This window comes from Lissotriton vulgaris, chromosome 8 (assembly GCF_964263255.1).
Source record: "Lissotriton vulgaris chromosome 8, aLisVul1.2, whole genome shotgun sequence".
Taxonomy (NCBI): domain Eukaryota; kingdom Metazoa; phylum Chordata; class Amphibia; order Caudata; family Salamandridae; genus Lissotriton; species Lissotriton vulgaris.
This window is the reverse complement of record NC_141696.1, coordinates 657,057,369-657,079,279: the sequence shown is the minus strand read 5'-3', so window position 1 is coordinate 657,079,279 and position 21,911 is coordinate 657,057,369. Positions and strand designations below refer to the sequence as shown.

The 21,911-nt window shown below is 44.9% G+C and overlaps 1 protein-coding gene across 5 annotated transcripts in view; it reads left to right on the top strand.

The window, feature by feature from the left end:
- RIOX2 (ribosomal oxygenase 2) overlaps positions 1 to 21,911 on the top strand; it is an 845,240-nt gene that overhangs the window by 548,879 nt on the left and 274,450 nt on the right. For all 5 annotated transcript variants that reach the window (XM_086934530.1, XM_086934533.1, XM_086934532.1 and 2 more), the window contains one exon: positions 8,688 to 8,853. In XM_086934530.1, the coding sequence (XP_086790656.1) occupies positions 8,688 to 8,853 (166 nt within the window). The remainder of the gene's footprint in view (positions 1 to 8,687; positions 8,854 to 21,911) is intronic.

Below are 21,911 nucleotides of genomic sequence, written 5' to 3'. Positions count from 1 at the left end.
ATATGAACAACCAGCCGCGCTGAGAGGGGGATGAGGAATATCATCTGATCCACAGTAGGTACGTACAGACTCTCAAACATCACCTCCAGTCCAGCCAATCTCCGTGTCACTAGGACATACCTTCCCTAGCTGTCCACTTTAGTGCGGGAGTGTTCGAATAGGACGCATGATCTCATCCATTTCAATGCCCCCCTAGCAAATGCAGAGTAGGTAGTAGCTTATATCGCCCCCCCACCTCTTGCGCAGTTTATCCACTTTGCCACTAGTCAGGTGGGTCTCTTGTAAGAGGACCATCTGCACATCTATCCCCTTTAGATATGCATAGATCTTATATATTTTGGCCATGGACCCCATCCCCTCACTTCCATGTAATGAACTTGAATGTATTATGCATTGAATGGGATGTAATCCAAGCCCCCCACCACACTCCTGTCAACTGATACTCCAGACTTCACTTCTCCGCCCCCATCTGCATGCTAAAAACAAAAATCAACAACTAACACCCCCATTAAGACAACTCCCCAATCCCAGAGCAGTTTAGCAATGACCATCCGTCCAAACTGCAAACAAAACTGCATCAACAAGTTAAAGCCCCAAGCTACTAGCGCAAGGACCTAAGGGGGAGCACGGCAACCTCAGCAGATGCCGCAAGGTACAAATATTCTCTCTTGGCGCATCAGCCCTGACTGGCCACTCCAGCCTGCCCCCAGGCGCGCGCCTGCCCACCCTCCCCGCCTTCCCCGTGGACCCCGCTGAGAAAAGGAATGCCCGATGGGGGAGAACAGGAAGAAGGGAGCACAGCACAGGAGACCAAGGGAGGAAGAGGGTAAATGGGAAAATGAGAGTAACAGTCCACAACTCACACTATCCCATCTGCCGTTTGAGGAGTCGCAGCAGGCAGCCGACCACTGCCACTTCGTGATGTGTCCGAATCCAAACTGTCAATCCCTCCCTTTGATCCTGAGCCCATCTCCGATGACAAGCTCTGGCCCTTCATCATGACTGCTACTGCCTGTAGCGCCTCCGCTCTCCCCTTTTCAGTCTGTGATAGGCTCGGTTTCTTTGCAGTCCCCCGTTTTTGACGTCATCGGAGTCTCTTCCAAGGTTTCCTGTCTCTAGTCGGGGCTCCTCCTTTCTGCATCAAGGACGGACCCTCGGTTTTGTAAGCCTCAATCCACTTCCAGGCAGACTTAGAATCCTTGCAAAAGTGAGTCTTTCCGTCCAACATTATCCGGAGCCGAGTCAGAAACATCAATGAATACTGAATTCCCTCCTCCATCAAGGCTCTTTTGACCTTGAGGAAAGAGGTGCGGCGCCTCTGAACCTCTAATGTGTAGTCTGGAAACAGCGATACCTTACTGTTCTCGACCTCATACGGCCCCTCCGAGCACGCCTTCTGCAGTAACAGGTCCCTGTCTTTGAAGTGGAGCAGTCTGGCCACCACAGGGCACGTAGGCCTCTCCGGGGCCAGTGGCATGGCGTGCACGCGGTGAGTTCTCTCCAAAGTATAGAACTGACATAGGCCTTCTGGCGCCACCGCCTCACAAAACCAACCCTCCAAATATATGATTATGTCATGGACCTTCACTCCTTCCGGCGAACCCAAGACCCTCACATTGTTCCTCTGATTTCGCCCCTCCCCATCTTCTGCTCGCCGTTCCAGTATGTTAATCCTGCTGGACAGCTCCCCGACCTGCCCCATCAGAGCTTGTTGTGCCGGGTTGAGAACCACCAGGGAACATTCAGTCTGTTTCACCATGTCCACTAACTTAGCATGCACCGTCCTCAGCAAGCCCAGGCCCACTGCGACTGTGCTGATATCCTGGTGTAGTGTCACCTTGGTGTCGGCAATAGCTTCTAATATTTTCGCCAACTGCTGATGGACAGGTACTTCCGAGGGTTTACCTCCCAACTTCTTTTGCACCGGTTCAGACGCACTGTCCTCCTTCTCCGGGGGAGGCCCTGCTTGCTTCCCTCTAGGCTTTCCCATCACCAGGGGGCCGCAATCTCCTGCCAAGAATCTGGTACGTCCTTCTCTAGGCGGCCGGGGAGCTGTCGCCGGGGTCTTAGCCCCACAACACTCCAGCGGTAGGTTGAAGCGCTGCACACTGCGGCTGGATTGTCCCTTCAACCGCCGCCTTTTAAACAGCCCTGCTCCGCAACAGCTCAAGAAACCACCAAGTCCATCTAACTGTATACTTCCCCAAAGTCTTGCACGTGCAGTGCCTGGGTTCAGACCTTGTCACTGTCCCCAGCCTCCAGTTCGGGCGAACCATCTAGTTCACAGGTCGATGCAGTGCCTCTCGGCCTGTTAGTAGCTCCTCAATTTTACCGCTGGTACCCCTCAGCCATACGGCGCACCCAGCAACACAGTGCCCGCCGGCACGGCCAGCTCCGGAGTCACATAGCGCCAGCGTGTGGAGCAAAGGCATGGCACGGGGCTCCGATTAGGGCCAGTCGTCTCCGCTTCTGTCTGGGCTGGCAGCAACACTCCGCGAGGTGGATTGCGTCACACGCTCAGTCTGTGGTAGTTCCGGTGGGTCTTCTGTGGCCCCAGACCCGCCTACAGCATTCACTGGCAGTCAGAAGGCTCAGACAGAATATCAGTCCCTGCCGCACAGCCTCGGTGCACCAGTAGCCAGCCTCCAGGCCACACACGATGCTGTTGCCGCTCACCTTGTGTGGGGTGATTCCCAGGGGGGGGGGCGCCTCCACGTTCTCTACTGTGCCGCTGTCTCCCCAGGCATCTCCACTACACTCCTCAGGCCGTTAATCATGGGCTGCAGCCCGGCGCCCTCCGGTGTGTTCCGCCCAACTACTTCTGTGTGACTGTACGGAATACCTGTCTCAAAAAATCTCTTAGAGGGTCTTTCAGCACTGCTACTCCCCAGCAGCTGCCTCATTCAGTCTAAGCTGCCACACACTCAAGCCTCTGCACATTGTGGGGCATAAGGCAATTTCCGGGCGCATAGGTCTGAAATGTCTGTTTTTTAACTGGTAAACTTCCTCCTATGCACTCACAGAAAGAGGACAACAAACTAGAATTATCAGTATGATGTTAGGTCACTGTGCTTATCCACTATTTCTCACCATTCATTTGTAATTATGTCTTAGTTGAGCACAACCCCATTTGACCGTCTCATTAGAGTACATTCTATTCCCTTCAAAGATGGCCCTCTCTTCTCAAATCAATCACAGTCCTTTTAAACATGGCTGTTTCCTGGGGCCGGAGTAGTGGGAGCTTGTTCAAGGTGCACCTGAGCCATCAGCACCTCTGCTACCTCGTGTAGTTCTGAGGATGCATATGGCTGAAACCTCTGTCACTTAACAGGTCCAATGTGTAGTCCTGCTGGCACCGAGGGCAGAGTAGCATAGGTCTATCTAGTCGAAATAGCTGCCTCAATTGTTGGTGACTGTAGGCCGGTCAAGTATAAGGGTAGTTATTTTCACGGCCAAGCTTTCCCTTCATAGAGCATCATTCTGAATCTTTACACGCAACAAAAAGTGGCACAAGGCAATGGGACTCTATGATAACTTAATGTAAATGAAAAACAATTTTTATTCAATAATTCTTAATTGACAAGAACTTCTAATATTAAAAGCATTCAACATTAGGAATAATAGCTCCTCACTTTTGGATTATATGATATCCAGTTTTGACTTGTTTGGATCCGCCCTACAACTTAAAATTAATGTTGTTCATGGTAGCGATCACGCTATCCTACAGTTATGTACAGGATGGAAAATACATCTATGTTCACCTAGTCAAATCATGTACAAGCACAGTACAGTCATGGAAAATCAAAAACAAAGGCGGATTTATTGTAACTCAGCGACATTTAATAAGATAACTAATACAATAGACACTAACCAGCTTCTTCAAACAACACATTCTGTAAACCCAATAACCAATTTTGAAATGATCATAAAAAAACTAACGCAAAAATTGCAGGAAAAGTTGACGCAACCAAGATCTACAAAGACTCAAAACAAAAATACACAACTAGATACTGGAACAAAGCTGCTAAATATATTGATAAGAGCACAGTTCTTAGAAGGTTGCCCGTCTAGACAAGTAGAAATTAACAAACTAAAGAACCAACGGAGCAAAGAAAAAGAAAAACACAAGAGAATAACCCAAGATAAAAACTGGGTGGATCTGCAGATAGCAGCAAAGCAGAACAACCAAAGTGCCTACTGGACCATAATCTCCAAAGAAACGGGCACGAAAAAAAACATTACTAACTATTCTGGTGCCCCCAAACGAATGGGAAACTTATCTCACTAATCTATACAAATTAAACACCACCTCAGAAATGGCCTATATGTTTTTTAGTAATACAGAAACTGAATCCTTAAATGGAGCATCTACCCCCTTCTCTATTGAGATACACATAAGAAGGGCAAGATCAACAGGAGCAACTGGCCCTGATCAAATCCCAATCAAGGTCCTCCAGACCGATCCTAAAGGATGGAGCAGGATGCTATCCCCCCTCTTCAACTACATTCTCAGCACGGGGGTAATCCCGAAGTCGTGGAAGGGGAGTATCATCATACCTATACATAAAAAGGGATCAAGACTTCAACCTAGTAACTACAGACAAATCGCTCTTTAGGATGCCACAGGAAAGATCTTCACGGCAGAAGTCTTGGATCAACTTAAAAACTGGGCCTTTTCATCTGGACTGATCCCTCGATATCAAGCAGGTTTTAGACCAAAGCATTCAGTCAGAGACAATATTGCCATGCTGCAAACTATCCTAGATAAATATGTGTCCATCAAATCTCAGGCTGTCTACGCAGCTTTTATCGATTTTTCGACTGCGTTTGTTAGAGTGGACAGGAGAATACTCTGGGAAAAACTTAGTAAAATGGGTATCCCTGATCAATTACTACGAATATTAATATCACTGCATACAGACACCTGGTGCCAGGTTCAAATGGGGAGAGAAAAGGGCTTAACTAGCCCTATCCCGTCCCCTAATGGCCTCAAACAGGGATGTCTTCTCGCTCCTCTACTGTTTTCACTTTATCTCAGTGCTATGCCTCAATGTCTCCAGCAAGTACGCAATTTTCCGCCAAAAGTAGCCTCCCACAACATACATACGCTGTTATACGCAGACGATATAATCATATTAGATTTAACTCCATTTGGACTACAAAGCAATCTCCAGGAACTGAATAAATATACGGAGGAAAATTACTTAATCCCTAACATTACTAAAACAAAAATAGTTTCTTTTTCAGGAAAGAAAAAGAGTTCAAAATACAACTGGACCCTCAGGGGAGACAAGGTGGAAGAGGTAAATGAATACACCTATCTAGGCAGAATCTTCACCAAGACTTTACAAAATCGGCCACACACTGTGAACTTGATCAGGAAAGCTGATGTATACGCGGGAGGTCTTTCAAGATTATACGCAGCCTCAGGACACATGCATTTTTCTTCCCTGCTTAAGGTATATAGTGTCAAGATACCGCCTATACTATCATATCCCTTGGAATATATTCCCATAAACCAATGGAACTTCTTAGACTTAAAAGAAGGGAACATATTACAGAGACTAACGAAGGTGTCACAGGCTGTTCCAGTACAATCTCTCCGCCTCGAGTTTTCACTAACCAGCTCCTATTCTCGAGGAATTGCCAACGTCATCAGGTGGGCATATAATCTCCTGCACGCCGAGGTAGGAACTCTTCGATCTCTGCTCAAAATAGAATCAATTGATCTTGACTCATCCAAACACGTTTTTAGGAAAAACATGTCAGTTGCCTTTAAGCTAGCAGAGATTAATACCAATTTGCTGCTAGCTTGGACACAATCCCAGCTTAAGCTCTTTTTGAAACATTTCACTTCAAGGCTTAGCTTTGATCTTGAATTGCTCTAAACTATTGCTTTAAACTATCTACATATAAGAATTTTAAACGCATTGCTCTAAACTATCTACATATAAGAATTTTATTGAAACTATAACATATAAGAAAATTCAACAGTATATTGCTTTCAACCTTAATCATAGTGTCAGGAGAGCGATTGTTCTGCTCCGGTTCGGTATATTACCGGTCAAAACTGTAACATCTAAATGGCACTTAAAAGAAAGCCCTAAATGTAATTTGTGTAATGGAGGAGAGCAAGACGTTGAGCATTTAATGTTTGTATGTCCAAACCCAAAGGTGGTAACGGCAAGGGAGCGGTATTTGCAAGTCATATACGTCAAATGTAGGATTAACTTAGCAAAGGAACTGATCATTTTATGTAAATTCCCGCCAAATGGAATTTGTCTGTTATAATTTTTATACATTTTTAAAACCCTTTTTAACATTGTATTAGCACAAGAAATTTTAAATGGTGTAAACAACCTGAATATTATGTTTAAATTATTTGTGGTCCTCAGTAGAGTACCAAAGCAAATAAAAATAAACTTGAAACTTGAGGAACAATCTGGACAATGGGTCTCACTTGCACACAGCTTCAGCTGTCTATTGGCAAATAAACCTATTCAATTTAGATTTCGAATGGGCTTTGTATCCATCTCTTGTTCCTGATTCTTTGGCTTTGTCATCTGGCTCACTTGCCTGCTTTTTCATTAAATGGCTTTCTTACCTATTCTACTGTTTGTCCGGCCGAAGAACCTTTTCGATCTTACCAGGTTTTTATTGGACAACCTGTATCCTTTCACTGCTGATGTCAGAACTGATACTGCAATTCATGTGTCTATTTACTCTCCCTCAATATCTCTGTTTAGCTCATCCTCCTTCCTCTCCATTTCATTAAATTAAAAGCAATACAGTACCCTCCAGCTATACTTACTCTCTTACCTCCAAAAGACACTCGAGCTGCATTGTCCGACGCCCATCTATGACTGAATCATCAATTTATGCCCATGTATGCATGGCAGTGGCCATTTTGGACGGATTATTCTTAAACCAAAAGAGAAAGGTTACCATTGTGTAAACCGTGTATGCAAGCACATGCACAGTTGCCTTCTTGGAATGAACTTGTTGCAGCCGTTTTGTTAGGATTTTTCTTAAAGCAAAGCTAAATCTGTTTGTCATGAACAAAGCTATTCCCTTTCTTACACCGAAACCCACATTTAAACTATGTTTCTTATTGTTTCTGGATTTACCCACGAATCCCACGATTATTCCTGCAAAGCTGTTTAAGCTGTAGTGTGTACATTTGTGTGTGAGTACATATAACATACTTTACATTTGCAATTGTTAACCCCTGTATTCTGTGTTTCTTCATCAGAAAAATGTTTTCCTGTGTAGAAGCCAATCTTTCAATACCACCAAAACGTCGTGACTAATTTAAAATTAACATGTTTGGTGGGAATTTCCCTACATAGATATGCATTTGTGTCGTGGAACACCTAGAAGGCACCTCTGTAATTAGATTTGTTCTCACTCAATAGTATCCCACAGTGATGTAATTTCATTGGGAGCAAGTCTGTCTGTGTGTGAATTAATGTTTTATGAATAATGTGAGTTTAAGCTAAGTGAAGCTATGTGTGCGCTTACATATCTCTAGGTAGACAAATGCCATTGTGAATCCAACCAACAGTGATCAATGGCAACTGTCTTTTAGTAAATGTTTTTTATCACCGACTGATGCATTACATTTCAATTAAATCATAGCACCGTCCCTCAGATGTACAGAGCATGTAACACACAATCTTTAAGTGCCTTTAATACTCAGACCAGCCAAAGATTTGACATCAGCAAATGTCTAGTCACCACAAGCAGGGAGCCAGGCTGGACTGTGGGTTAGTTTTGACCAGAGACACAAAATGGGATGAGCTGAATGCCTGCAAATAGTCGAAACCACTGGCAATCATTAATGGTAGCCTTTTTCCCCCACTGTGCCGCTCTAGACATTGTTCCTCCGTATGCAAATCCGCACTGACACTGCTCTTCATATTAGAGCTTATAAAGCAGAAAAGCCATAGAAAAACCAACAAAAACCTATTTATTGAGGGAGGTGACAAACAAGTTTTTCATATTTTCCTGAAAGTTGTCAGATTAGATTGAGAGCTTAAATGAAAGGGCAAGGAATTCCAAAGTTTGCATGCAAAGTACAAACAATTCCAACCTCTCCATCTCACTTTATTGATTATTGGATTAGTTTGGCTAGAGGAGCAACATAGATGTTGAAAAGCGTGGGATTTAACAGGGAGCCTTGAGGCACCCCGATCAGAAGAGAGAATTGAGCTGAAAAAAACTCTCCAAAAGGCACCATTTGCTCTCTGACCGAGAGAAAATACCTGAGGTGGGGATGGAAATGGGTGCACCTTGGTTAGCATTCCAACCCATTGGTTGTTTGGGTTATTTTGTATACTTTGCAACTCTAGACAGGCCAACCTTATGCAGATCAGCACTGACCCTGCTCCTCATGGGAACTGTCCATCCCGAAATGCCAGGTAAGTCCTCCTCCGATAGGGAACCTAAGATTAGGCCACTTCCAGATTGAAACAAGCAACCCCAGACTGGTTTTAGTCTTGTTAAGCTAGATTTGCTGAGGCCTTAAACCTTAATTGTTTCCTCAACAGGGCAACTTCCAGGTCGAAAATGGAGGCAAAGATTTTGTATCATTCCTATTGTACCTGCAAATTCAACAAAATGCATATGTATTGGGTTCTACCCGTATTACATTTTGGTATTAAGTGACATTGTTTCCTTCTTTACAGCAAGTAAATTCAGAAGACTCTGCTGGCAGATTAAGTAGTCTCTTGAGAAATATTGCAGCCAGACTTGAAAGCGGTCAACAACTGAGATCAGCCGAAATGAAGAAGGATTTTATATTGAATAGATTACCTCCGTTTTTTGACAAGCACTCTGCTCCTTTGGAACCTGGTTAGAATATTTTAAACCATGATTATTTGATATTATGTTAGTAGTAGTAATAGTAATATTATTATCTGATATTTGAAAGACAATGAAAATGTATAGTAGATTTCATTATAATGAGGCACTTGAAAATACTACTACCATCAAAACCATCAATTTGTTTTGGGAAAGAATAATTTAATGTAAGGGCACAACCACAAGTGAATGCACTGGAAATGCCAGTAGGTCTCCCAGTGTTTCAGTGTCTCCCTTTATGTATTGAATTTTCAAGAACTAGGTATGCATATGTGATACCAGAAATTGAACACAGTAGGAAATGCACTTATGCTGTCACCCTCATGATGTCCAGTTAAGGTTAACATGTTTAGAAAAACGCAGCTGCACACAACGCATCAGACCGCAAACCCTAATCCTGTGGTACTCCTGCAAAGAGAAACAGCAAGGCCATTCTGGATTATTTCCCTCTGCTTGGAAGAAAGGTCTTGTCCTGCCTCTTATTAAAAAACCTTTGCTTGATTCGAGCTATTCTAGCATCTTTCAGCCCATTTCCTGCCTGCCCACAATTTTTGAAAAAATGTTGAATACACAGCTGGGGGAATATATTTACACCAATATCCTCCTGGATGTCACATAATTCGATTTCATGGCTGGGCACAGCCCAGAGAATGCCCTCATAAAGGCCACTGATGAGGTTAGGCTGTCTCTCAATCAGGGCGGAAGAGCCGCACTGATCCTGAATAATCTATCAGCAGCCTTTGATACTGTCATCATGGGCTGCTGGGGGAGTGTTTGGGTAGGATCGATGTGACTGGAACAGATTGGGAGTTGCTTAACTCCTTTCTCTGGTAGTGCGCAATCGGTCCGACTGGTAGACTTCATCTTGCCTTCCTACTCTCTCTGTTGTGTGGAGCCCCAGGGTTTTTCAATCAGTCCATTGCTATTTAACCTCTATTTTACCCCCCGAACTGAACTGATAAGATTTTTTGGCTTCACATTGACATCTTTGCTGGCGACATGCAAATTGTGGTGTCCTTGGCCATACAGGACAGGGGGCTGGCGGCAAGATTCAGTGACTGTATGAGAGCAGTGAGCTAGTGGATGGCTTTGAACTGCCTCAAACAGAATTCTGCAAAGACGGGGGTGTTGGTGTTCAGGGCTCAGTCCTCCTTTTGGTCCCTTGAATGGTGGCCATCTGAAGTTGGCTCACTTCCTTCACATGTCCGGTCTGTTAAGAATATGGGAGTTCTTCTCAATGACAAACTTTCTTATGTGGACCAGGTTAATGCTGTAACTTTGGCCTCTTTCTTCATCCATAAGATGATTAAGAAAATGCTCCCTTTTATACCTGCAAGGGATTTATTTATAATATACAATTGTATTGCTTTTAGCGTATATTCAAGCGCAAGGGTTACTTATAAATTTGCTAATGAATTTCTTCATAAAATCCTTTCTAAAAGAGAAAAAATTTTTGTTCCTTATATAAAATAGGAACCAGTGACATAATCACAGCAAAGAAATTTACAGAAAAACAGAAAAATGAAAAACCCGGGTATATATAAAAGGAATTTTATCTTTCAAAGTTTTATTAGGGTACTACAAAATTACATAGACAATGCAGCAAGAGGAACGCAAATGCAACTATACAGTCCTTCAATGTCACTATTGTAAATACTAATCCAATCCAGAAAAGAATAGTATACCAGTGATTATCAAAAGCTCTAGCCAACGTAATACTAAATAAGTCTTTCTAAGAAAGGTAAAAATGTCTTTGATCCGTTGTTAGCTTGAATTGAAATTTGTCTTTCATTCTGATTTGGAAAGTTTGTGTCAAGGGGAACTAGTTCCATTGCATTGTTATTGATTCCGTTGCTTTGTAAAGGTGACTCTTCAAATGTTATTAGTCTTTCTGTTTGAACTTCTTACATTGTAGTGAGAAGAGGACATTAGCTACTCAGTAGCCCACGAAGCCTACTATTCAGTATCACCCACATAGTGTGGTTGTATCCGATCGATTGAGACAAATCTCTTTTCTTTTCTAGTAAGAGGCGGTAGAAGTACAGTTCTTGATCCTTCAACAGCCAGGGCGGGTACAGGCTTTCGATAGGATGGCCCAAATTCTTCCTTGTCCACAGTCTTTTCTCTGACCAGATTTCCAACTTTAGGGATCCAGGCAGGTCTTGCCGTGGCTGATTTGACTTCCCCAGTGGCGATTTTCTTTGTCTCAACGTTACTTAACGAATCTCTGGATTCATTCAGATCCTGTAAAACAGCCAAACATTTATTGATGTCAAATGATTTTTCATCTGCCTCTGTGCCTTCACAATCGAGATCAGGTTCCCACATTCTTGTCCCAAAGAGGACCTGGTATGGAGTAAAACCTGCTAGAGAGCTTCTTGGCTGGTTATTCTGGTTATTAAAGGCCTGCTTGACCCCATTTAGATGACTGACCCAACTACCACCAAGCCTAATACCCTAGTTGTTAAAGATTGCTTTTATTCCTGGTTTTTCCTCTCCACAACTGAATTTCCCCCGGGATGGTACAGAGAGGAGTACCGCAATGCTACACCCAAACTTCCCATGGCTTCCTTGTATGCCCTAGAGCTGAAAGTGGGGCCACGGTCAGAATGTAATGTACCAACTGCGTATGTCCCTATGAAGACAAATCTTTTATAACAGTTTGAGCGTCAGACGAGCGCTGAGGCCATAACCATAAGAATCTTGAACAGGAATCCACTGCAATACTGATATTACTTGTAAGCCCCATCAGATTGTAATGGGCCTCAGTGGTCCAGGTAAATGCACACAAGTGGTCTGTCTGATATTAATAATGGTATCTGCGTTGGATGTGCTATTGTGGACCCTTTTAACTATTGACAGATTTCGCACTTTAAGATGAAGTCTTTTGTCTGCTTTGTTAATCCTGGCCACCAATAGCATTGTTTCAGTAAAGAAACTGTTGCTGTAACTCCTGCGTGCGCAGAACCCAGACTCTTGTGTGCAGCCAAGATTAAACCTAACCTGCGATCCATGTTTGGTATTACTCTATCCTCCACTCCAGGAATCTGAGCAAATGGAACACTGTTTGCATCTAACTTGTAGGAGTACTTGGGTGGAAAACCTTTAGGTGGTGCTTTGCTGTTGTTGCATGAAGCAATCACAGCTACAATTGTGCTACCGTCTACCCTAATTTTTGAACGGGTGATTGCAGCTACGGACGCAGTGTGTCCTGCCCCCTTTGCAGCTTCATCAGCCAATGAATAGCCTTCAACGTGAATGCCATCACGTTGATGACTCAGCGTGTGTATCATGTGAGCTCTTGGTAGTTCGTTCTTCAACTCTGCTACCTGTTCCCATAGTTTTCGATGTTTAATTGTCACCTTTTGAATCTCTGAACCCATTTTGTCCCCAATAGTGGAAGTATTTGTTGTATGACTGGACACAGTAAAAGGAATCACACACTATTAGTGTGGGGAATTCTGGATCTGTATTTATCAGTGCCACTAACAGTGCTTTTAACTCTGCTAACTGAGCCATGCAGTCTCCGAGACACTGCATTTTTTGTACAGCTTGGACAGAACTTACATTCCTGCATTTGACCTTTTACAATAGCGCATGCTGCACTGTAGTGTTGCTTACTCCCTATGGCCGTTTGAGTAGATCTGTCGGTGTAAATAATGTATTCATACTAATCTAGAGGCAATATTTCATTTGGTAGAGGATATTTTTGTTCGTATTGCAGGAATGCTTGCGTTTTTTAGACTAGGGTCATATCTGTATTCTACACCTGTGCAGTGAGAGAATTAGGCCATTGTATCCATCTTGGATGTAATGCTTTCGCATTTGGGCACTTGCCTTTGTGGCATCCTCTAAGGCCGGTACTGGGGTTTCGACAATTATTCGTTTCCGTTGAGCCAGTGCTCTTTCTCTCACTACAGCAGTCTGTACTGCTGTCAGCAATTTTTCTGTAGGTGCAAAACGCATTTCATCGTTAGTGTACCAATGTAATTTATATGCAATTGGTTCTGTTTCGCATCATTGAAGGTTTAAGTAAGTGTACCATGACTGACCTGTGATCACCAGGTTGCGTACGTTTACGCATGTCTGTATGTTTTTTCATGATATATCAGTTTGTAGGGAACGTACTATATGTATGTGTTCCTGTGTCCATTGCCTAACTGAAAAGTCTGGTCGTAAAAAAGTTTTACTCTCTGCATAATCCAAAATGTATGTTCTGCAAAAAATTCAAAAATGCCAGTATGGACTGTAAATGTTTTAATGATTTTGGAGGTTGGAGCAATGCACACTTTTCTAAAAAGTGGCTGCCAGACTCTTGCCTTCACTTGAAATCTCATATCCCAGAAATAGGACATTGAGGTGGGCTATCTTTGATGTTTAAAGTTAAATTTGTAGCCCTCAGAGGCAAAACCCAAAATTATGGTGCTCACCCTGGTCAAGTGTTCATCTAAGTCATCATCCGTTAGACAAATATCATCTACATAGGATAATGCTTCTTCATCCAAATTCTGTAGTAACTCTGTAACCCTTCTTGAGAATAACCCTGAGCGATTCTTATACCCTTGGGGGAGTCAACAAAATTGACGGTGCCCCCCTAGCGCTGAGAAGGCTGTCAAATATCTGCTTTCAGGAGCTATGTTTTGGCAGAAAAATCCATTTGAGATATCCAGTGTTTTGTATTTTTGCCGCACAATGTTATTCATTAGTTCGACACTGTACGAGTTCAGAACTGCAATTGTTTTTCTCCAGCATTAGGGGTGTCTTTCATAGATTCACATGCTTGAATATTCGAAATGGGAGTCCCACGGTAAATAAAATAGCAATAATGCTAAATATAAATATAGAAATATATATATACATAATATCAGAAAAGAAGGAAATACATAGAAAACCTCTAAAAACAAATCCTACATAGGAATGTATGGTAGAGAGAAAAAACCATCTGTAACACCTTAGTGTCATTATGTTAGTCCAAACTGCGGCCAATCAGGCGCCAGCACCCTCTAGAACCTTCTCCTCAGAAGCTCAAGCCCTCAGATTTTCTACTGCACGTCGTGTGAAGGGAGTCTCCCTGAGCTCTGCTCAATTTTCAGAACCCTATCTTCTAGTTTTCCGGAAATTCTACAATGTCAAGTAAGAAGTCTTTATTCAGACCATGTTCTTCTTGTGGAAAGCTTCCTCTTTTTGAAAAGGACCCCCACCAGAAGTGTATTTATTGTTTATATCCGGATCATGAGGCTGGCAGCTGCAAGTTTTGTAGAACCTTTTCTACCAAAACTCTTAAGGACAGGGAAGGCCGTCTTCTTCTTTGGCTGCAGCGTCTTAAGGACAAAGACTCTTTAGTGTCCGATGCAGAGAGGTTACATTCAGGTTTCTCCTCAGCCTCAAAGAGGGGTAGTGTCCAGGAGGTTCCTTCTCCTTTCCTCAAGAAGCCAAAATTAGCCCTGTCTGTGGCTCCTGCAGTCTCTACTGCCATTCCTACCACCTCTACGCCCACGAGACCTGGCTCTCAGGCGTCTTTGGCTACCTCTCAAGGTGTCTTCACACCTCTTACAGCCCCGCCCTCGACGAGAGCGTCTACGAGCGCTCCGTCGACGAAAGCGGCTTTGCCTGCATCTTCGACGACTACACTGACTACCACTTCGGCTTTCTCATCATCGACGATGGTTTCGTCGACGGCCTTCACGTCGACGAGGGTTTCGTTGCCGTCTAAACCTGTTCCGTCGATGATTCTTATCTCGTCGACGAAGAAGAGAGAATCCTCGTCGACGAAAGATCCGAAGACATCGTCGTCGTCGACGACGCCGTCGATGCAAGCCTCATCGGCGAAGACACCGTCGACCAAGATCTCGTCGACGAAGACAGGCCCGTCGACGAGGGCTCCGTCGACGGAGTCAGTACCAGCATCGAGGACGAGCCCGTCGACAACGACGAACCAGTTGACGGCTGCTTCAACAATGGATCGCTCGTCGACGGTAACACCGTCGACGACCTCGTCGACGACCTCTCCGTCGACGCAGGTTTCTTCAAAATTACCAGTCACAACAGCTGACTCAGCCTCGTCGTCGGTGACGGCTCCGTCGACGACGGCACCAATTTCATTTGCTTCTGTACCGTTAGTGCCCTTGAAGACCTCTAAATCTTCACATTCTCGCACTACAGTACCCTGCCAACAGATCTCAGAACCAGAGCTTCAACCACCTTCTCCGATGTTTGCAACGACATCAGACTCGGAGCATGAAGAGGAAACGTTTGGGGCAGCACATAGTCCCTCTGATTTAATAAATCAGGACACAGACTCTGATGATGGCGGTGAGCCAGAATTTCAACAGGAGGAACAGTTCGTTCAAACACCTGTGGCCACCATTCCTTTGACCTTAATTTCTAATCTCCAGCATATGCTGGATGATTACAACCGCCGTTTTCCGGCTAGTCCGCAAACTACACCTGCACAATCTCCCGCTCCTGTGGTGCTACCTCCACCTTCATTGCCACCTGTCGTGCCAACTACAATTTCGTCCCGGATTCATAGATCTATTAGCATCCATACCACTGTATATCCGCAGGATGCGGATGATGAAGCGAACGCAGAACGGGAGGATGGTGAGATTCCTGACAAAACAGATGATGAAGCAGGTGATCAGGATATGGCCAACTGGGACGATTATAAGACGCAAACGCCTTCTCCTCAACCTGGTACTTCAAGTGACTCGCCACCAGTTGATATTGCCAGTTTCCATCTTTACATGGATAAAGCAACTCAGCGTTTCAAACTTCCACGGTCACAACACAAGGAAGATTGCTTTCTCTATGACTTTAAAGATAAACCTTATAAGCAGGTACACACTATTCCTATTATTGAGTTTGTGTGGAAAGAGGGCATTAAACTAATGGAAGCTCCCAACTCCTTACCTGCTCAGATTCCACGCCTTGAAAAGAAGTACAAGGCCCCCACTGGCTCTCTAGCTTGCCTGACTTCTCATCCCAAACCGGATTCTGTTGTAACTCAGGCCGCACAGCGTAGAGCTCGGAATCCAGGGTCCCAAATCACATCCCCTCCGGATAGAGGGTCGAAGCTTAGATGCTATTGGCCGCAAGTTCTCAACGATGACCTCAACTTCTGTCCGAGCAGCCAATGCTTTAGCCATTTTGGGACGCTATGACCGGCAGATGTGGTCAGATATTGCAGATTTCATGGCACTCATACCTGATGCATCCAAGACTGACGCACAACAGATTCTCCGCGATGGTCAAAGGGCAGCAGAAGAAATCATCGACTGTGCAATCGATATCGCTAACACAGGTTTCTGCCTCCTGGCAAGTGTGGCTGCACTCCGAAGACAGGGTTGGCTGAAGTCCACCTCCTTCCGGCAGGAAGTCCAAAGCAGAATATTGGATATGCCTTATGATGGTGAATCACTGTTCGGATCCCATATCGATGATGCCCTCGAGTCCATCAAGAAGGACACTGATACGGCGAAGTCCTTGGGCACGCTCCAATTTCGGAAACAGTCATTTCGAGGTGCGCGCGGACGTGGCACTTCTTCCAACTTCTGAGGAGGACAACAATACCGCTCCTACACTCAGAGCGGCCAACGGTACACGTCCAACCAGCAGTCTTGTCAGCAACCCTCCAGACCTTACAGAGGAAAGTCGTCCTATCGTGGCACCACTCGGAAACGCCAATGACTTGTGCCATTCTCAAAGTGTTGGAGGGCGAATCTCTCTGTTTTATTCCCAGTGGTCCTCGATCACCTCGGACCGCTGGGTATTGGACATTGTCAAACGGGGTCAAACCCTGGAGTTTACAGAGATTCCTCCTTGCACTCCACCTCATGGCCCACCTCCTCCACATCTCGAGGAGCTCTTCCATCAGGTCCGTCTTCTTGTGTTGAAGGGTGCAGTCGAAGTGGTCCCTATACATCAAAGAGGGAGAGGTTTTTACTCTCGATTCTTCCTCATACTCAAGAAGAACGGAGATTGGCGACCCATTCTGGATTTGAGGGCTCTCAACCAGTTCCCGAAGTCTCAATCATTCCGAATGCTGACACTACTGGAAATTCTGCGTCTTCTATCCAGCGAGGATTTTATGACCACCATAGATCTTCAAGACGACGCATACTTTCATGTTGCAATAATCAAACGACATCGCCAGTACCTGCGTTTCAAAGTGGGGCCAATACATTTTCAATTCAAAGTGCTACCCTTCGGACTGCGTTCAGCTCTTCGTGTGTTCACGAAGGTACTGGCCCCGGTGGTGGCTCACTTGCGTCTACAAGGAGTTCAGATCTTTCCCTATTTAGACGATTGCCTCCTCAAGTCTCAATGCCACCATCAGCTGGATCGGGACATGCACCTTTGCCAGCAAGTGTTTCGGTCTCTAGGGTTGACCATCAACAAAGAAAAGTCACAGTTTGCACCTCTGAGGATCAGATCTTTCCTGGGAGCAATCCTAGACACGCAGCTCTCAAAAGCGTTTGTCTCGGACGAACGACGTCTAAAGATTCTTCGTCGGGTCTCCCTTATTCGAAGAAAACAGTCCGTTTCTGTTCGGACGTTACAATCATTCTTGGGAATGGCTTCATCTTGTATCGCACTGATCCCAAATTGCAGGTTGCGCGCCCGTCCCATTCAGGAAGAACTGGACTTACAGTGGCGTCAGGTCTCCGGATCCTTCAACAACCTTGTTGTCGTCACAGCTCGCATGAAACAGAGCCTGCTTTGGTGGACGCAGCCCGCAAATCTGGGAATGGGTGTGTCCTTCCTCGATCATGCTCCAGACCTTACGTTGACGACGGACGCCTCCTTAGAGGGGTGGGGCGCTCATCTTCAGGGCCTATCCATCAAGGGCAAGTGGTCACCGATGCAACGCACGTGGCATATCAACAGGCTAGAATTGATGGCGAATTTTCTGGCGCTCAAGTCCTTCCTCCCAGTTGTTCGCGGGGAGTCAGTGCTAATCCAAACGGACAATACCACCAGTATGCACTATGTGAACAAGCAGGGGGGGACCAGGTCTCCGCTTCTGTCCCGCTTGGCCCAGTCAATCTGGGATTGGGCTCTTGGCCATCACATCACCTTGACAGCTGTCCACCTTCCGGGCGTGTACAACTTCCTAGCCGACTCTCTAAGCAGGTCCACTTCCTCGACACACGAATGGGAGCTGCACCAACCGACTCTGGATCGTGTGTTCCGCAAATGGGGTTACCCGGATCTGGATCTCTTTGCGACACCGGAGAACCGGAAATGCCCGTCTTATGCAAGTTGACATCCCCACCCAAAGTCCCGCGGGAATGCCCTTTTGATCAACTGGAGCGGTCTATTCGCTTACGCTTTTCCGCCGCTCCCATTGATACCGCGGTTACTGTGGAAGATGCGGAGGCAGCCCTGCCACATCCTGCTGATTGCTCCTCATTGGCCCAGACAGGCATGGTTTTCGGAACTACTCCTAATGTCCCTGTGCGAGACCATTCCTCTACGTCCTCGTCCGGACCTTCTAACCATGGACAAGGGCTTAGTGTGTCATCCAGATCCCTCAACGCTACAATTGTGGGCTTGGAACCTGAGCACCTTGAGTTCGCTGGTTTAAACATATCCCAGGAGTGCAGAGACATCCTAACTCATGCCAGAGCTCCGTCCACCATCAAGACTTACAAACTTAAATGGAAGCGATTCTGTCATTGGTGCGCTACGGCCAATATCCATCCCATCCATTCCACTCCTGAGCAGCTCCTTCCATTCTTTTTGAGCCTTGCTCAGTCAGGTCTCTCTCATGCTACACTGAGAGTTTTCTTAGCTGCTATATCTCGTTTCCGACATAATGGCTCTTCATCCCTCTGTTCATCACAAATTATATGTCAATTCTTCAAAGGGCTTTTCCGCAAGTTTCCACCTGTGCGTCACCCTCCTTCAGCTTGGCACCTCAATGTTGTACTATCTCAACTTATGAAATCACCTTTTGAGCCTATCCACAGGGCGGATATCAAGTTCATCACTTGGAAGGTTGCACTTCTGCTGGCTTTGACCTCCTCTCGTCACGTGAGCGACCTTCATGCTTTTACTGTCAAGCCGCCTTATCTACAGTTCAAACCTGACGGGGTGGCACTTCGGACCAACCCCTCTTTCATGCCTAAAGTACCTACGGATTTTCATTTGAATGAGCCTGTATTCCTCAAAACTTTCTTTCCGGATCCAAAATCTCCGGCGGAGCAGCGCTTACATTCTCTGGACATCAAACGATGTCTTAAATTTTACATTGCCAGAACTGCCCCATTCTGCAAGTCCGACCAACTTTTCATTGCCTACGGACGACTGCGCAAAGGTCATCTAATTTCTAAACCGACTATTGCCCGGTGGCTTTCCTCAGCCATTGCTTTCTGCCACCAACAAGCGGGCAAACCATTGCAATCTTCAGTGAGGGCACATTCTACGAGGGCGATGTCTTCATCCACCGCCTTGTTTGTTGGTGTGCCAGTTCATCAGATCTGCTGTGCAGCGACTTGGTCCAGCAGGCACACTTTCACCAAACATTACTGTTTGGATGCCATCAATGAAGCGGATACCGCAGTGGGACAGGCAGTGCTTCGCCATCTTTTTCAGTAAGGTGAGCCTCTGCTCCCTCCTCCTTAGTATTTTCCTGTGTTTGCTAGATGCCTTATATGACTGTATTATTATTCTAGTACTGTCTTGATTTTTTCTGCTATGCCTAGCAATCTCAGTTTCTAGGAGGTTACTGCTTACTATTCTGTTCAAGCATGTGAATCTATGAAAGACACCCCTAATACTGGAGAAGAACAATTGTTACTTACCTGTAAACAGGTGGTTCTCCAGTATTGGTGCCTTTCATAGATTCACATGCGACCCACCCTCCTCCTCTCAGAGGCTCTTTTCTCCTCATGCTCTCTTTATTACTTGTGCTACGAAAATCTGAGGGCTTGAGCTTCTGAGGAGAAGGTTCTAGAGGGTGCTGGCGCCTGATTGGCCGCAGTTTGGACTAACATAATGACACTACGGTGTTACAAATGGTTTTTTCTCTCTACCATACATTCCTATGTAGGATTTGTTTTTAGAGGTTTTCTATGTATTTCCTTCTTTTCTGGTATTATGTATATATATATTTCTATATTTATATTTAGCATTATTGCTATTTTATTTACCCTGGGACTCCCACTTCGACGGGGAATATTCAAGCATGTGAATCTATGAAAGACACCAATACTGGAGAACCACCTGTTTACAGACAGGTAAGTAACAATTGTTCTTGTGCATGATTTTAAGTATCTATAACCAAAAACTAAACAATGTGAATTGTCAGGCTTCATTACGAGAAACAAAGGATTATTCATTGATGAGGTGCATGGTTCAATTACACCTTAGTATTCAAGCTGATCTAAGATCTCCCTGGCCTGTTTTAGCTTCTTGTTTTATAGGATACTGTCTTTGTGGAGTTGGGTTTGTTTTTATTGGAATTACATGGTGGGGTGACTCTTCGTCCCACCCAACGTGGTTGCGGTATAATGCTAGAGCAAGGGCTACCGCCCACTCCTGTGCATATGTCTGTCTTAGGTGTGTGGGGACTAGGTCGGAAAAAGCTGGTAAAATCACAGTTCTCCCTTTGGGCATTCCATAACAATAGTAGGCAGCCAATCTCGTTCTGCTAGTAGGATGTCGTAGCTAGAAGTCAGGTTCTCCCAAAAGTGACCTTTCACTTGTCTGGGCTTGTCTCCCCCCATCTGGAGTGTTATTTCATGTAACCAGTGTGGGACACCCACCCTTGTATCAGGTGTTTCCACCATGATATATACACTCAACTCTGCTGTTACCAGAAATTCCATCAGGTTCTGGCGAGCTATTGTTACTTCTGCTGCGCTGTCTAGCATCGTCAGAGCCCAGTCCCCGTTCAGTAGTTGAGTCCTTAGAATTCTGGGCATGTCTAACTTTGAGACCTGCTACCTTTATCTTTTTAAATTGAGGTTTTGCTTTGGGTTTTTCTTCTTTCTTTGATGTGTAGTCTGAAGTGCGTTTCTTGTCTCTGGACTATGTACGCACTTCTTGATTTTGTTCTGACCCTCCTTTCCTCTCTGAGTTTTTTATGAACCCTGAAAGAAACAAGAGGAATGTATGACAGTGTCCTGATACCTGTCAGGTTTTTTAATGTTATCTCTATTTCTAAGATTATATCTCATTTCAGGGGGCTCCTGCTGAGGAGACCTTCCCATGGAGTGAGCTCTATTCTTTTGTTATTTATTGTTGTCCCATTTCTTCTTCGAAGAAACTGGTGCTTGCTTTACCTGTTCTTTATTTGTACCCCCCACTAGTTGAGGTTTTACAGGTCTAGCTCCCAGACTGTCTCTACCTAATTCGGCATAAGCAGTTTCAATTATTTTAGGTAGTTCTGTCTCCTGTTGTAATGGAGTGAACTCTCTCAGACATTGGCGTATTGCCACTGATGCTGCTTCCCCTTTAATATTTGCTAATATTATCGCAGATACCTGGGCAAAGTTGTTTAACATCTTCATCCTTAAGTTTAGAGCAGGCTCGCCTCCATACCCGTTCTGTATTTGTCTTAATAAATTTTTGGTATTACCACTAAAGATTGGATACCATGAGTTCTGGTATATATTGCAGCGAAAACTGTACCCCAAGAAGTACAATCCTCTATAGAGGGAACTATCCCCATTGGCAAGCAAATAGTAAGTATTCTATGCTTTTCCTTAGGACCTATGTGTGGAAGCACCACCTCCAGCTGTGTTATTTTTTTGTGCTATCCAGAAGGGCATTTGTTCACGTTTAGTGGGCATTTTACCCATGACTGCGTGCAGTGTCTGTGGTATAATTTTTGTTGTAGGAGTTTAGACTGGTCCTGGTTGTGTAGCCAGTGTTGGCTGAAGTGTGAGTGTTCTCATCACAAACTGTGTCATGTTTCTGTAAAGTCTTATTAATTCTTTATGCTGTATGAGTAAGTCTCCTCCTGGCATTGTGTCAATGTCAAGATGTGGTGTGTATGCCGCTAGAACTGGCCATGTTGCTCCGGGTCCTCCGAGCGGACC